The following is an 18,199-nucleotide window of genomic DNA, read 5'->3' as shown; positions in this document are numbered from 1 at the left end:
GACGTAAAAAAAAAAGCCGGGCGGACGTTCGTTTCTGAATCGGCGTAACTCCTCATTTGCATATTCCTCGCGTAATAATACGGAAGCGCCACCCAGTGGCCGGCCTGGAATTGCAGCCTAAGATCCGACGGTGTAAGACACTTACACCTGTCGGATCTTAGGGATATCTATGCGTAACCTGATTCTATGAATCAGGCGCATAGATACGACCTTCGGAACTCAGAGATACGCCGGCGTATCAGGAGATACGCCGTCGTATCTCTTTCTGAATCTTGCCCAAAGTGTTCAATACAAATGCAAACAACCCCACCAAGAAAGGAATCCTGGTAGAGGTAACTCTGCAAAGTGCCAAACCCAAAATGAAGAGAAGTGCTTGTAAAAAATGCTGTACCACAAAAACAAAAACCACAATGATACAGCACCTCAAAGGCTACTAAATGCAGTTTATTAATGCGGGACATAAAAAAATTAAAAAAATATAAGATGTGTGGCCGCAACCCCCATGCAGGGGGGGGGGAGTCCCCTAACCCTGCCAACTGCCCCACCTGTATCCCACCCACACACCCACACACCCTCCCAACAAGCCCACTCCTCACTCCAGCACCCCATAGCTAATCCATCCCCTGTATCCCTCTAACTCCCCAGTCCTCCCCTCCACGGATATGGTTTTGTTTTTTGTAGTAAAGTGTTCAATACACCAAATTCTTCCATGCTTCAGATGACAGGCACTGACATTTTAAATGTTGGCATCATTGACAGAAAACCCTTCTCTTTCTGTTTGTTTAACCAACATATCTGTGGTAAAAAAAAAAAAAAGAAAAAATTCCATCTGTGTCTCTTCTATGTAAGTACGACTGTATGATATTTCAGGTTTCAACTGAGTGTTGGAAACAATCCAAAACAGGTGTAGATCTGATATTCGATCTTCAATAGAACATTGTCTCAAAGGGGAGGTGTCCATTGGGTTTCACAGTATGAAGCTTCAGAGAAAGTAATACTTTCATTAGACACACAGTCTAATAGTGATTGTCCTCAAGGAAAATACAGCTTAATCCCATCAAGACCCCAGGACAGGATAAGATCAAAGATGCTGCCTACAATAGTAACAGGTCAGGAAAAATTAATCGTTTTATAATCCTAAAATTAGAGGTAAATGGTTACAAATGCCATATTATGGAGAAATGTTAAAGTGCTGTGTAATGCCCTGTACACACGATCGGACCTTTGTCCAACCAAATTCCATCGGAGGAAAAGAGAACATGTTCTCTATGTAATCTCCAATGGAATTCATCAGAATTTCCGATGGAATTTTTCCAATGGGGAATGCACATGGTCGGAATTTCCGATGGAAAAAGTCTGTCTGACTTTTTCCATAGGAAATTCCGATCGTCTGTACGAGGCCTAAGGCATAGCTTTACTGTATTGCAATATGTTAAAGAAAGATTACATCTGATTGCTTGTAATAAGTTAAATCATATATTGTACTTTATGCTTTTCATGTTTAATTCTATTAGACCCATTTGTCAATATACCTAGGGACAGTGTTCCACTCTTCTAAGATTAAGAACAAAAATTGTGAATTTATTATGAAAAGTATGCTAAGAAGAAATCTTCCTGCCCATAACAGCCAATCAGTTTTCAGTTATTTCAGTTATTTTTTGATATCCAGAGTTGAGAAAGAATAAATTCACTTGATTGGTATTGGATTCATGAAACCTTCTCATTGGAACGCTTGTCCAATTTTTTTCTCTTTTTTGGGGGGGGAAGAGATTAGGGCTGGAGTTGATGATATTTAGGTACACGCCTCACCCCCCATCACCACGCTGCGTGCACAAGTGGGGAGAACAAAGACAACACATGTGGCCGGCTGTGATTGGACACAGCCGGTCATGTGGTAAAGAGCCATTTTCATTGGCTCTTTACCCTGATCGGGGATGGGCTGTGTCCTCATTCCCGATAGCCATGTCCCTGGGAGTGCGCACTGGCGTCAAGAATGGGCGGACATCATATGACGCCGGCCCAGAGAGAGGAGAGATTCCCACCCAACGCCATTTTACAATGGGCCAGTAGAGAAATGGTTAAATATAATTTTATAAAATGGGGAAATAGAAAGGGGTGATAACTGTGATGTTAAATACAAGAACCCCAGAGTTCATCCAGAGGCTGCAAGGGGTTCCTTGACCAATGAGCAATTTCTGCTTCTGAGATATGCTACCACTGACCACAATTATTTTTTAGGTAATTGTAAAGGGGACTTTCTCCCCACTAACCACCAGTGTAAGAGGGGACTTCTTCACCAGCCATCAATGTAATGTGTCACCTTTACAATGAACCCACTGAATGTGAAGGAACACTACAATTTTTACTGTCTGCATTTTATTTCTGGCCATTATTTTTTTTTTTATTTATTTCATTAATGTTAGAAATAATATTGTTGTTTATAGAAGCCCTGGATGTCAAATTTGCGAAGTGCACCACATTTCTTATATTTTCAACTTAATGCTCATGCTAGCGATTTAATTAATTATTTTTGTATATGTATTATGTAATAAATAGTATATATTTTTTTTAAACTCATTTTTTTTGGAGTATTTGTTGCCTCAAAAATTGAGCATGAATGAGAGGTTAATTCGCAGCTCTGAACTCAATACTATTACTATAAAATGATGTCTAGTCTCCTATTTTTATATTTATAGTTAAACATGGGAACTTTTGGAAGTTAAGGAGCCTAATACCGGTGATGGGGAACGCATAAATGGGGGTGTTGCCCACCTAGTGAGTTGTGTCGAAAAATAGGCCTGATAGCATTGAAGTATTGTTTTTTGGTATATATCGCTATGTACCTGGACTGAACTGTGGATGTTGTTGCCAAAAGCTAAACCAGAACAGAACATTGCATATGCGTTGGCATAAAATGTGTGCCTAATATCCAAGGCTATCAAGTCATTATAGGCAATCATTCACAACAAATATGGCACTATACCATGTAAGAACCTCTGTGCATGACGATAATGAACTTCCTGATTATGGTACAGAAAAACAGGTGGACTGCAGCACCGGCACCAGGCTGGCCCCACCTGCCATTACATCATTACACTGTGTCCATCTGCCTGAGCTCAGTCGATCTTTGATCTTCTGGTGTCAAAACTGCTTTTACGCAGTGTCTGGTGATTGTTTCTGTCCACGGACAGTTACTCTCTTTTTTAATGAACAATGTAAATTAACGAATGGTTGGCAACCCTAACTATGACACTATACAGTGTAAGAGCCTCTGTGTTCTCGATGTTATGATCCAGCTTCCCAACCACAGCACAGCAGGACAACTAAGCTGCAACGCCAGCATCAGGCTGGCACCAGTTACCATGACAACATCACGTCATGCTACGCCCACCTGCCTGAACGCATCAGATCTTGGATTCACTGGTCTTGGAACTGCATAGGCCAAGTGGAGAAGTGGACATTTTGGGCCAGATTCTCAAAGGGCTTACGACGACGCAACGCCATTTGCGCCGTCGTAAGTCTTAATCTGGCCCGGCGTATCTATGCGACTGATTCTTAGAATCAGTTACGCATTGATATCCATTAGATCTGACAGGCGTAAGGCTCTTACGCTGTCAGATCTTAGATGCAATTTTTTTTCCCGCCGCTAGGTGTCGCCGATGTCGTTTTCCCCGTCGTCTATGCAAATTAGCTATTTACGCGAGATTCCCGAACGTACGCGCGGTCGACGCAGTGAATTTACAACGTTTCCGTAGCTTTTGCGACGCGTAAAGTTGCCCCTGCTATATGAGGGGCAACCAATGTTAAGTATGGCCGTCGTTCCCGTGTCGAAATTTAAAAATGTACGTCGTTTGCGTAAGTCGTCCGTGAATGGCGCTGGACGTCATTTAGCGCAATGCACGTCGGGAAATTTTAGGGACGGCGCATGCGCAGTACGATCGGCGCGAGAACGCGCCTAATTTAAATGATCCACGCCCCCTACCTGGATCATTTGAAATAGGCGGGCTTGCGCCGGAGGATTTACGCTACGCCGCAGCAACTTTACAGGCAAGTGCTTTGTGAATCAAGCACTTGCCCGTAAAACTTGCGGCCGCGTAACGTAAACGAGATACGTTACGCCGTCGGAGTTTTACTCCATTCTACAAGAATCTGGCCCTTTGTTTACTGGTGCGTGCTCCCATCTACAGACAATTATGGGCAAGAGAAAAATGCTTTTTTTTTTTTGAAAACTGTTGTTGCCCATTCAGCTCAGTATAGAAATCAAGAGCCAATAGATACATATATTATATATTCTCTGTTTAATTTATTTTCTCAGGATGGGAAAGGATAGAGTTTCGTTCTATGACCGTTGCATTGGTTGTTCTCTGTTTGTCCTTCCTGGTGATTCTCAATAAGAAGAAGGGTAAGCTTCCACCAGGTCCCAGAGCCATTCCTTTACTGGGCAACCTTCATCAACTGGACACCACAGACTTGGTCAAGTCACTAAAGGAGGTATATGTTTTAATATGTTAACAAAGACCAATTGTATGAAATAGAAGCACAATAACAGTTTTAACTGATATTAATGTAAATTATATAATTAGATTATACCTCCTTTTGGGTTTTTAACCACTTGAGCCCCGGAAGGATTTATCCCCTTCCTGACCAGAGCACTTTTTGCAATTCGGCACTGCGTCGCTTTAACTGACAATTGCACTCAAACAAAATTGACGTCTTTTTTTTCCCCACAAATAGAGCTTTCTTTTGGTGGTATATGAAAAAAGTTATAGCGTCTACAAAATTGGAGCTAGATTTATGGCATTTTTATTATTCATTTTTTTTTTATTAGTAATGGCGGAAATCTGCAATTTTTATCGTGACTGCGACATTGCGGCAGATACATCGGACACTTTTGACACTATTTTGAAACCATTGTCATTTATACAGCGATCAGTGCTATACAAATGACTGATCACTGATTACTGTGTAAATGACACTGGCAGGGAAGGGTTAAACACTAAGGGGCGATCAAGGAGTTAAGTGTCTCCTAGGGAGTGATTCTAACTGTAGGGGGGGTCTCACAACAACATGACAGAGATCACTGCTCCCGATGACAGGGAGCAGTAGATCCCAGTCATGTTGCTAGGCAGAACAGGGAAATGCCTTGTTTACATAGTCATCTCCCTGTTCTGCCTCTCTGTGTCACGATCGTGGGACACCGGTGGATATCGAGCGGCGCGTTTCTTTTAAAAAGTATTACTTAAACTGGTTGTAAACCCTAGTCATGGAATCTGAGCAAAGCACATATATCTATAGTGTTTATCTCTCTCCAAAGCTCTACATGTCGTTTCTCTCTGGTGCTTCGATTCTCTATTATCAGCATGTGTCACTTTCCCGACACACAAGATACATTTGTGTGTGTGTGGGGGGGGGGGAGCTCAGCAGACAGTTTGTCTATTCAGAACACAGTTCTTCTGTTGTGTGTGTGTGGGGGGGCGTGCTTTTCCTCCAATCAGCTGTAACACGATGTTAATGCAGCCTCTCCACCCCCTCCTCTCGGCTCCTGACAGATGAAGAATGGGTAAAACTTAAGTAGGAGGATTTGTTTAATCTCTTTGTATCGTCTGAGTCTGTTCACTTCACTGGATGAAGGCTTACAACCACTTTAAATCTATTGTTGGCCAAAAGCTTTTTTGTAAATAGCTGGAATAGTAGTAGATCAAATTACATTAAGGTAGCTGAATGGCTTTGGACTTGTAGAAGTAACCAAAAAGCAAGCCAGCAGTGCTTGGCTTACTTATTTGAAAGCCTACAATAAAACACAAGCAAAGCATCATAGAGGTAACTTATGATGAATCTTTATTTTTTTTTTATTTCTTTCATGCAAAGATTTTAAATCAAGTATTAAAACAGTTGCATAAAACAATTACAGTTTTGAGAAAAATGAAAAAGTGTACAGGAGACCTCTATTAAAAGTATATAATGTATTATTTGTATGTGACTTTGTTACTTTTTGCTGTGATTCTTTACTTCTCTTATGTGCATTGTTTTTATTCTGTATGTTTTAAATCTTCTTGACTAATGTTACAAAATAACTACAGCTGAGCAACAAATATGGCCCAGTCTTCACTATCTACCTTGGTCAGAAGCCCCACGTTGTCCTTTATGGCTACCAAGCAGTTAAGGAAGCTTTGGTGGAACAAGCTGATAATTTCAGTGGCAGAGGGGATTTCCATGTAGTTCAAAAATTCACTAAAGGCAATGGTAAGAGTTTTCTTTATTTATTGTAATCACAATTTACAGCAGAATTATTAATGTTAAACAGAAAGAGGGAAATTAATATGTAAATGTATGAGATGCTGGGAAGGAAGAGTGCCTAACACAGACTCAAAGGCCCAGATTCACATAGAACTGCGGCGGCGTAACATATCGTAGATACGTTACACCGCCACAAGTTTTCATCGCAAGTGCCTGATTCACCAAGCACTTGCATGAAAACCTACGCCGGCGGCCTCCGGCGTAAGCCCGTGTAATTCAAAGGGGCGTGTGCCATTTAAATTAGGCACGCTCCCGCGCCGGACCTACTGCGCATGCTCCGTTTTGAAATTCCCGCCGTGCTTTGCGCGAAGTGACGTAATTTTTTCAAACGGCGACGTGCGTAGCGTACTTTCGTATTCCCAGACGTCTTACGCAAGAAAAAAATTTAAATTTCGACGCGGGAACGACGGCCATACTTTATACAGCACATACGTGGGCTGTGTAAAGTTAGGGCAGGTAAAACGACGACTAAAATTGCGACGGTAAACTAGACTAGCGACGACGTACCGAACGCGAAAAACCGTCGTGGATCGCCGTAAAAACTCATTTGCATACCCGAAGCTGGAATACGACGCAAACTCCACCCAGCGGCGGCCGCGGTACTGCATCCTAAGATCCGACAGTGTAAAACAATTACACCTGTCGGATCTAAGGGCTATCTATGCGTAACTGATTCTATGAATCAGTCGCATAGATACTCTGAGAGATACGACGGAGTATCTGAGATACTCTGTCGTATCTCTGCTGTGAATCTGACCCTAATTTATTAATTCCTATCGAACACAAGCTTAAGAATTCAAATATCTTGTTGGCTGAATTGGCCAGTGCAAAACATTTTTAATTTAGTAATATTACAATTTCTCTTTTATTAAAGTGTATGTATAGCTAAAATTAGTAGATGAAGGGTTAAACCCCCCAGTCAGTTTATTTTTTGGTGTATATGTCCAATTAAGGAGAAAGTAAGAGTAAGTAAGAAGGTTTTGTTTTTACCTAAATGTTTCCAAAACTACAAAAAAATTGTTCTTATTGTTCATTGAAGGACATGGGATCAGAAGTAATTTCATAGGCAATTAGGTTATCAACTTCAGGAGGATTTGGACAATGGCAAATCCAATGCTGTATCCTGGCCTAGGCCAACAAGGCCCAGGCCTAGGGCAGCACTCTGCCCCTGAGTCCCCGCCGGCTTGCGCTACACTGTTAGGCAAATTAGTCTAGCGCCCCCATAAAGCGACCACACTGCTTCCGGTAGGCGGGCGACTCTTCTAATTTTGACTGTCCTATCATCCTGGACCACAAACCTTCATCACTGTGCTATATATTTCTGTTGCACCATTGGCACGGTTATATCTTCTTAGTCCTCTCCATAAAATTATCAGAAATTTGTGCTTAAAGTAGAACTATAGGCAACACTTTTTTTCATTTTGGATAGAGTACGGAAGGGTTATAGCCCTTGTCCTTTTTTTTTTTTTATCATCCCCATGCAGAGATTTCCTTTCACTTCCTCCCCCATAGCCAAACAGGAAGTGAGAGGAAATCTATGCAAATTAAGGGAATCCATTGCCCCCCCCCCCCAGGCCCTCAGAACTAGTGTCCCCACTCGAAAATTTTAGGGTGGGTCTTAAACAACTAGGGGTGTGGCCTTGGCAGGAAGGGGTGTGTCATATTTAAATTAGGGGGTGCATGAGTTTAGTCAGGCCTAGGGCAGCACAAAACCAATATGCTACTGGGCAAATCAGTAAGCTGCTGTCTACATACCTGTATGCAGAGCCTGAGATGATGAGGGTGGCTTCTTGTTCAGTTCCAGTCCAAGCATCCCTCAGTATCGAGACAGGGTCTCCAGGGGCAAAAGACAACCAAAACTGCCAAGGTGTAGACATTGCAAGCAGTAACTTAGAAGTGCTGGTATCTGAAGAGCAAAAGTGCAGATGATGATGGAATGTGGGGATGCCATGTCCAGTTAAGGTTAGAGTCAGGTCCTGAGTGATAGCCGAGTGGAGTGGAAGGACTCCTGGATGAATTTAAAAACAGGAAGAGACAGACATTGCCAAGAATCAGGCAGTGAGGATTCACTAGGCAAAAGTGTGGTCAGTAGTCTAAGCTGAGGTCAGTAGCAGAGGCAGACAGCGTATATGAGCAGATAAGGATAATCCGGGAAGAGTCCGGGTCAGTAACAGAATCAAGGCATGCATCAGGAACTGGATACCATGACAAAGACTGAAGACCATTCAGCTAAGGGCTAGTGTAGAGTTCAGATTTAAATAGGCCACTTGGCAGCATTGGACATGCATGCATACGCGTGCTTGTATGTGTATGCCTTAACCTGATGGCTGACACCAAGTTCCTGACAGCTGTTGACTTAACCTGGAATGTTGCATTCAGGCACTGGACTGCTTTTGGTGCTTCTTAGTCTATTGTGTACAAAAAGTCTTCTCAAGGTCAATGGTTAGTCTTTGAGAAATCCATTGTCCTATGTCTGAGCATTGGGAGTATTTATTTTTCCAAATGTTAAGTACCACCATTCCCCTGTTCCATCGGTTTCAATAGAAAGGGTTAACCCACTGGGGAATTTAGTGCTGCACCACTAGAGGCAGTGTCGCATGCATGCTCTACATCAGGGGTGCCCAACCTTTTGAAGAGCGAGAGCCACTTAAGTGACTAGGTAACAGGTTGCAGGCCACAATAAGTGGAACGGGAAGATGACAGGTCCGTGTCCACTCTGCATATGCAGAGCAGACACAGCCCACTCTACTATACAGACCCTCCGATCTGATATGACCAGATGGAGGGGAACGTATCCCCTACTGTTTTTTTAGCGAATCGGATTGGAAGTAGGTGGGTGTATACAGACACAAGTCTGTTTACATCTTTCGCTCCATAGAGGTCAATGGAGGGTCTGATTGGGTTGGACCGATTGTGTGAAAGGGGCCTAAGGCTTTTACACTGATGCGCTGTGGTTTACCCACACCACGGGTGCAGCGCAGTGCATCTCTGGTTTTCTTGAGGATTGGCTGAACTTTGCCATAGACTTCCAAGCTTCTACAAGCAAATAAACTCTCAAAAAGATAACCCCTAGACTTATAAAAAAACACAGTCACTTTCAGCGCTAAGGGGTCTTCTGAAGTAGAGGGTAACAAGGAAAAAAGTATATCCCAAGATAGGGTGGATGCTGCCTTCTTCATATGGGGCAATCCGATGGAAACTACAAGAAAAACAAAATGGAAGGCCTAGTGCATTACCAATGATAATTTAATAGTTAAAAAATTCATAAAGATGGGTACTCACAAAGTGCAACTTTCAATGAGCCAAAAAAACACAGTGTATGGACATGCACACGACCACAACATGGGATAAACTGATGCGTTTCGGGGGTACACCCCCTTCCTCAGTGCCTAGCTCTGAGGAAGGGGTGCTCCCCCAAAATGTGTCAGCTCCCCCATTACTGTTTAATGAGCCAAAATGAATGGTCTGTTGCTGAGTATCCTGCACTTTCCTGTGACAAGAAATTAATGGGATGCTTTCCCAACTGATCTGCACTGCCAATATTGCCACACTGCAACATCCATTTATTGTGCAGTGTATTGACGTCATACACAGGGGTGCATGATGACAAAATGGCCTTGTTATACACAGCACTGCCCAAGGGGCGGACAGAGGATGTTAAACATCTGCCTCCATATACAAGACACAGAAGCAGAGAAATTGCTGAGGGATGGGTGAATTGAGCCAGGCACCCACCTTTGGGGATAAATGGGATTTTCTCCAATAAATCATCTACCCCAATTTCATAAAGGGGATTGGTGATGCACCACAATACCCTTAAGCAAAATGTTCTAAGAAAGAGGGAATGAAAGAACACATGACGAAAGATATGTTGTCATATGTTATATATCAATAACTTAATTTTTTACAAAAGTACAGTTTTAGTTATACATAATAAATGTAAAAGTGGCTTCATCCAACCAAGAACATTTGGTTGCTCCATGAGAGTGGATCCGCCTCATTTCTAACTGCAGTTTTTTCTATCCCAGTCTCCCTCCCTTGGGTCAGAATGTACCCGATCAAAGGTGAGAAATTAAGGCCCCTTTACCCACCCCACACTAAGGAAAGGGAGCCTTGACTGCTGGACCAAGGGGGGCATTAACCTAATCAGGGAGTCGGAGTGGCTCCGTTAGGATTGGTTACAATAGCATGAGGTGACGGGGTGGAGCCTGACCTCTAGAAAAAGCTATACAGGGGCACATCCCACTACTCTCCAGAGAATCTGACGTCACAAGAGTTGAAATTGTGTGTTTTGTCACAGCTTCCTTGGCACTTTTAACTTGCCAGCTATTGGTTTTTACTTTATAGGCTAAGCCCTCAAGTTGAATTACGGGGTCAGTTTAATGCCTGTCTCGCATTGATGGTGGAGACAGGCCTCTTAGACTAGACGGTTTGTTAGAGATGCTCATGGTTATTGTTATTTTGAAGGTTGTTATTCCGATGTTCAATAAAGCTGTGGCCTTGCCCTACTTCCAAATTAAAATGGTCTATATGTAGTTTTTGGGGGGCAAGGTGTTATGGTTTAAATAAGTAGGAGTTAAAGCGGAGGTTCACCCTAAAAACAATTTTCTAACATTACATTGAGCTCACTCTCGACATTGACAGTATGCCGATCTTTTTTTTTTTTTTTTGCTGTACATTCCTCGTATAGCTATTTTCTTACCCGGCTTCCGGGTAGTGAATCCCACGGGAGTGGGCGTTCCTATGCAGCAGTTAGTGATTGACTTGATGACAAAAACTACCCACCCGTTGCATAAGGAGCGTCACGAGTTGCCGAAAGAAGCCGAACGTCGAGTCGGCGCTATACGGCGCCTGCGCACCCACCTTCGGCTTCTTTCGGCAACTCACGACGCTCCTTATGCGACTGGGGGGTAGTTTTTGTCATCACGTCAATCACTAACTGCTGCATAGGAACGCCCACTCCCGCGGGAGGCATTTTACCCGGAAGCCGGGTAAAAAATAGCTATACAAGGTATGTACAGCAAAAAAATCGGCATACTGTCAATGTCAAGAGTGAGCTCAATGTAATGTTAGAAAATTGTTTAAGGGTGAACCCCCACTTTAAGATAAGCCTAATCCCGCGTACACACCATCACTTTATGTGATGAAAAAAACGACACTTTCTGTGAAGTAAAAAATGACGTTTTTGAAACTTCAATTTTCAAAGACGAAGTTGCCTACACACCATCGTTTTCTCACAATGATCTTGCAAAGTGAGGTTACGTTCCACCACGTTTAACCATTGAAGCTCGCTTCATAAGTAGCTTCTGGGCATGCGTGGATGAAAAAACGTCTTAGAAAACGACGTTTTTTGCTACACACGGTCAATTTCTGTGAAGTAAAAAGTGCACTTTTGAAAAACGACACATAAAATTGAAGCATGCTTCAATTTTTTTTGGTCGTTTTTTACAAGACATAAAACGACGTTTTCCCCCACACACAGTCAATTAAAGTGACGTTTTTAAAAACATCATTTTTTTTCATCACATAAAGTGATGGTGTGTACGCGGCATAAGCTTCTCAGCAGTCATGTAATGCAAAAGTGTTTGTAGTGAAGGTACATAACTGCTTTTCTCCATATATGGGAGTCTTTGAGAGCTTACAGTTTTTACTCTAGAAAATATCAGTTTGGCTATTGCAAAATTAGAAAAGGTAAACCATGCATGCAAAGAATATGTCAAAGGACTCATTAGAGAAAACGATTTTGGTAGCTGATGTTATAAGCAAATTTCTTCTAAAATCAAGCTTGTCCTTTCTGCATCCTAATGGTCAATCAGGCCACTAAGGAGGCTGAGGATGTGGCATCTAGTCCTGCCTTCTATTGCTGAAACCCTACGACTGTGAGCTGCAGAGTCTGTGAGTGGGAGTGTGTAAGGAACAAATAAATATTTAACTCACTCAAGGGAGGTAAAAAAACAGTTTTTTATTTTAGTTTATGAGGCTCGTGCATCAAATTATAACTGGTGTGGGTCCTGTTTAGAATATCCCACAAGAACATATGTAAGGATGTTACACATGACTGACTGATTTAATATTTGGCATCATATCTATACATAATGATAATACAACACCTGACCTCTCTTGCTCTGTAATGAAAATACTAACTTCAACTTGGAAAGTTGAACTTGCCTTGGACACACAAACAGGAATAGGAGCTTCAGCCTCTAAGGGACAGATCCACAAAGAAATTACGCCGGCGTATCTCTTGATACGCCGCGTAATTTAAAATTTTGCACGTCGTATCTTTGTTTTGGTATCCACAAAACAAGATACGACGGCATCTCGGCTAGATCCGACAGGCGTACGTCTTAGTACGCCGTCGGATCTAAGCTGCAAATTTTCGGCGGCAGCTAGGCAGTGTTCCCGTCGAATTACGTGTTGAGTATGCAAATTAGCTATTTACGGCGATCCATGAACGTCCGTCCGGCCGGCGCATTTTTTTATGTTTTTTGCGTTCGGCTTTTTCCGGCATATAGTCAAAGCTGCTGTTCTGAGGCCTACTCAATGTTAAGTATGGCCGTCGTTCCCGCGCACAATTTTGAATTTTTTACGTCGTTTGCGTAAGTAATTCGCAAATAGGAATTTGCGTAGAATGACATCACCGTCGTAAGCATTGGCTGATTCCGGTTTAATTTCGAGCATGCGCACTGGGATACCCCCACGGACAGCGCATGCGCAGTTAAAAAAAAACGTTGTTTACGTCGGGTCACGACGTATTTACATAAAACACGCCCGCATCACATCCATTTGAATTCCGCACCCTTACGTCGCAAGAGATACACTACGCCGCCGTAACTTACGGCGCAAATTCTTTGTGGATTAAAAAAAAAAAGATAAGTTACGGCGGCGTAGTGTATCTTAGATACGCTGCGCCCGGCGCAAAGGTACGTGGATCTGCCCCTAAATGTCTACCACAAAAGCTTAAAAGGGGCCATGAGGTTGGTCCAATAAAGGTTCTGTTGCTCCAGAAATCCCATCATCACCATCCTCTGATTTTATTTGCTGTTTTATTTGAGACCAACCGATGATGCTGTAATGCTGTTCCCCCAAAATCAGAAGATAAGAGGCATTGGCAATTAGAGAAATTATGATACACTTCAATTTTGTGGCCTTTTAGTGACCTATTACCTCTCAATAAAGGCATGTGCATGTTAATATAAGAAAGGCCATAGATTGCAGAACCTTTCATTGAACAGTCTTAGGAGCTTATAATATTAATGATGTCCCCGAACATAACCTGGCCGTTCCTCTGTTAGTAAACATAGTCTACATAGCAAATAATAGAAGACATGGAGATGTAGTAATGGATATCACACAATTTATAATCCGCTTATCCAACATTGCACACAGGATTACTTTGTCATAAACAACTTTCACCATAGAAGTTTGAGAGACTTATATATGCAGGCTTAATTTTCCCACAGCAGTTTGGCTTTTAAACATTTGCCAAATAAATGGGCCCATTTACCGTAGCTACAGTGCCTTAAAAAAGTATTCATACCCCTTGAAATTTTCCACAATTTGTCATGTTACAACCAAAAATGGGAATGTATTTTATTGTGGTTTTATGTGGTAGACCAACACAAAGTGAAACATAATTGTGAAGTAGAAGGAAAATGATAAATGGCTTTAATTTTTTTTACAAAGTTATTGTATTCTGACAGTTGGCACATGGCAACAATGTTTGGCTGACAATTTGCCGCCTTGCTCCTTCAATTTTTTAATCAAAGTTTGTAGAGCTAGGCAGTACCTGCAGGGCAACCCACAGTAATGCCGCGTACACACCATCACTTTATGTGATGAAAAAAAACGACATTTTCTGTGAAGTAAAAAATTACGTTTTTGAAACTTCAATTTTCAAAGACGAAGTTGCATACACACCATTGTTTTTCTCACAATGTTCTAGCAAAGCGAGGTTACGTTCACCACGTTTTTCCATTGAAGCTTGCTTCATAAGTAGCTTCTGGGCATGCGCGGGTGAAAAAACGTCGTGTTAAACGACGTTTTTGCTACACACGGTCAATTTCTGTGAAGTAAAAGTTGACGTTTTGAAAAACGACACATAAAATTGAAGCATGCTTCAATTTTTTTTGGTCGTTTTTTAGAAGACATAAAACGACGTTTTCCCCCACACACGGTCAATTAAAGTGACGTTTTTAAAAACGTCATTTTTTTTCATCACATAAAGTGATGGTGTGTACGGGGCATTAGAATTTCAGACGATTGTCATAAATTAACGCTACCTTAATATATAAGTATATTTTCCATCAAAGTATATTTACCCCTCTTCCCCACACCTAAATGAATCCACCCACCCCGAATACATAATTGCCAATTTTTGCAGCCACAGCTGACTGCAGTGGTCACCTCCTATAATTCTGGGTCGTCCTCCTACTGTTTACATGTGCACAGTAGAAGTCCATAGAATTCTATAGGACCAGTAAAAGCAAAAAAAAAAAAAAAAGACCCAGGCTGGTATTTGGGGAACTTTGGGGAACTTCATAAGAATGCAGCTGGGGTGTGGGATGTTTGGTTAGTTAAAGTTGGAGGGAGCAAGCTTGTTTGTTTGATTATTTAAATGCCCACGAACGTTTTTACAGCCACTTTTTATGAGCGTTAGCCATGTTAGCCTATGGCCTCATGCCCACCATGACGTTTTTGAGCTGTAAATGGCATAGCCGTTTTTAACCTGCAAAAAAAAACCAGCTACCGTGCGTTCTGAAGCTCCAGCGTTAGAGCTGTAAAGACGTCAGATGCCGGCAAAAGGTGTTAAACGCAAATTAATGAGGCTTAATGCTGTGTTAAGCCTTTTCCAGCATTTCTTTCTCTATTCAAAAACAATGGTTCCCTATGGGAGCCCATTGATTTGAATAGAGGTCGCACCAGAAGTTGGATCAAGAGGATCCAACATGCGGTGTGACTTGTGTGCTGAGAATCTTGAAGTGGAACCCTGCGAAAAAAAATTTTTGCGTGAGGTTACCCCCTCAAGACGATAACAGGCCCTTCGGTCTTATGTGGATCTTAAGGGGAACCCCACACCAAAAAAAAATGGCTTAGGGGTTCCCTCAAGATCCATACCAGATCCTTATTTGAGCACGCAGCTGGCAGGTCAGGAAAGGGGGGTGAGCAAGCATCCCCCCGGACCATACCAAGCCACATGCCCTCAACATGTCCTCAACATGTGGTACCCCCCCACCCCAAAGCACCTTGTCCCCATGTTGATGAGGACAAGGGCCTCTCCCGGACAACCCTGGAAGTTGATTTCGGGGTCTGCGGGCGGGGGGTTTATCGGAATCTGGGAGCCCTCTTTAATAAAGGGGGCCACCAGATCCCGACCCCCACCCTATGTGAATGAGTATGGGGTACATCGTACCCTGCCTTACCCATTCACCTGGGCAAAAAAGTGTCAAAAACACACTACTTCAGGGGTCTCGTCTGACTTCTCCGCTCTTTCCGGCCTCTTCTCCTGCTCTTCAGTTCTTCTCCCACTTTCCAGTGTCTTCTGCCGGGCTCCACCGATATCTTCTGCTCTTCTACCGGCTCTTTTACTAGCGGGTGCCCGGTCTTCTCCGTCGTCTTCTTCCCCTCCGATCTTTTTCCCTCAGGTCTTCTTCCGATGTAGACTCAACTCTCTCTCCCGCTGTAATGTCGTGTGCACGGTGTGCAACAACTTATATAGGCATGGGGCGGAGCCACCGGGTGGTGTCATCCAGTGACCCCGCCCCTTATGATGTCACAGTCCGAGGCATGATTTTATAAATACTTGCTTATCCAGGATTTCATATTTAATGGTATCTTTTGTATTTCTTATAGTATATAGGGCACTAGAAAACCCTAGAAAACCTTTAGAAACCTAGAAAAAAATTTAAAGGAGAATTTCAACCTTTGCAAAAAAATATATATATATATTTGCATATTGCATGAGAGCCTGCACCGCATTAAAACCACGATCAGTGGATCGCTGGAGCAGTGTTCTGGCTTCCAGGTATGGACCTTCAGTTACGAAGCTGGAGGAAGTATCAATGGACTACAAATGTTGTGACATCATTGCACTTGGGCCCCATTTTAGCAGAGCCACACACAGTCAAGCTAAATTAAAATATGACAGGACTCTGCAGGGAAAAGAACCCCCAGTTAGGGGAGGCCGCTTGAGGGAGGGGGGCTGTAGACTCTAAATATAGGTGTGTCATGAAACATGGCTAGAAAGATGGACTTAGCTTAAGAAATCTCATGACCAGTGTAGATAAGATGTTGCACCATGTTTTGTGTCTGTCCAACCATGAGTACTCACCATCCCCCTTGCTATTAACTAAATTAATGCGACCACACATGAATTGGAGTACAAATGACCATAGCAGCTTTTTTAATAAAAAGAACTTATCAGTCTGTTGGTCTTATGACGGCACCCAGAATTGCAACTTGTTCCACTTGTAACACTGCGGGACCTTTTACCATACCAGGCCTCCAGCCGTGACACACCAGCTCGGAGACAACCCACACCCACAGTGCAACCATTACCGTATTCCAGCTAACCTTAGTAACTGGAATACACCAGAGGGGCACCTACCACGATGAGCCCCCCACACTTCCATCTCAACCGTATTTTCTTCCACCATCAAAAGACCAACCACCGCCACACGATCAGCTGCCATGACGTCCATTGCTCTTATTGCACATACAAAGAGATAAAGCAAACCAAACAAAACAAAACTAAACACAGGGAGGGTGGAGGGGAAACTGCCTGCTTGTCACCTGTCTCTTCTTTGCTGTCCAGGAGACCCCAGCTATCTCTTAACGAACTACCACAAACCCCTCCTCATCCTGTTGCTCCAACCAATCCACCTCTCCCCCATTCTCCACCTACAATCCTTTACCCCAAGTTTAATTTTATTTTCTATCGCTCCTGGCCTTTCGCTTTACTTCCTCAGTGCTTGTTTTGGGTCTATTAATACTTGCTCTGGCTGATACTAGTAGTAGTATGTGATTAGTGATCTTTCTGTTGTTATTTCTGAAACCAGGTATTGCATTTTCAAATGGCGAGAAGTGGAAGATTCTCAGGCGTTTTGCCCTGACTACGCTTAGGAATTTTGGTATGGGAAAGAGAAGCATAGAAGAACGTATTCAAGAAGAAGCTCACTTTCTATTGGAGGAATTTCGAAACACAAAGCGTGAGTATTGGAAGATATGGATTTCTCTTGTAGTTTTGATAGTCTCTTATGATAGGGAGAACTTGCATGCCATGAAATGTCAGCTTATTAAATGTACACCCCTCCCTCTTGCTGAAATGCTGAGTAGTTGAAAAAGTTAGATATAAGGCTGCGTTCACATTTGTGATGAGCATCTCCAGTCACTTTGCAGGCTTTTTTTCTAGCCTCTGTACGTTTTTTGCACGTTTTATTTAACCACTTCAGCCCCGGAAGAATTGGCTGCTCAATCACCGGGCCATTTTTTGCGTTTCGACACTGTGTCGCTTTAACTGACAATTGCGTGGTCGTGCAATGCTGTACCCAAACAAAATTGAAGTCCTTATTTTCCCACAAATAGAGATTTCTTTTGGTGGTATTTGATCATCTCTGCAATTAGATTTTTTTGCGCTATAAACAAAAAAAGAGAGTACATTTTAAAAAGAAAACACAATATTTTGTACTTTTTGCTATAATAAATATCCCCAATTTTTTTCTCAGTTTAGGCCGACATGTATTATTCTACATATTTTTGGTAATAAAAATTATTATTATTATTATTATTATTATTATACAGGATTTATATAGCGCCAACAGTTTACGCAGCGCTTTACAACATCAGGGAAGACATTATAGTTACAATACAATTTAATACAGGAATGATCAGAGGGCCCTGCTCG

General features: G+C 42.4%; 1 protein-coding gene across 1 annotated transcript in view; it reads left to right on the top strand.

The window, feature by feature from the left end:
- Positions 1 to 965: 965 nt before the first annotated feature.
- LOC120913317 (cytochrome P450 2F3-like) overlaps positions 966 to 18,199 on the top strand; it is a 54,334-nt gene continuing 37,100 nt past the window's right edge. Inside the window, exons 1-4 of the mRNA XM_040323185.1 lie at positions 966 to 1,109; positions 4,316 to 4,491; positions 6,081 to 6,243; positions 17,355 to 17,504. Of these exons, the coding sequence (XP_040179119.1) occupies positions 1,088 to 1,109; positions 4,316 to 4,491; positions 6,081 to 6,243; positions 17,355 to 17,504 (511 nt within the window). The 5' untranslated portion in view covers positions 966 to 1,087. The remainder of the gene's footprint in view (positions 1,110 to 4,315; positions 4,492 to 6,080; positions 6,244 to 17,354; positions 17,505 to 18,199) is intronic.

This window comes from Rana temporaria, chromosome 9 (genome assembly GCF_905171775.1).
Source record: "Rana temporaria chromosome 9, aRanTem1.1, whole genome shotgun sequence".
NCBI classification, from domain to species: Eukaryota; Metazoa; Chordata; class Amphibia; order Anura; family Ranidae; genus Rana; species Rana temporaria.
The sequence above is the reverse complement of the archived record's forward strand: the minus strand, read 5'-3'. Positions and strand labels throughout refer to the sequence as shown.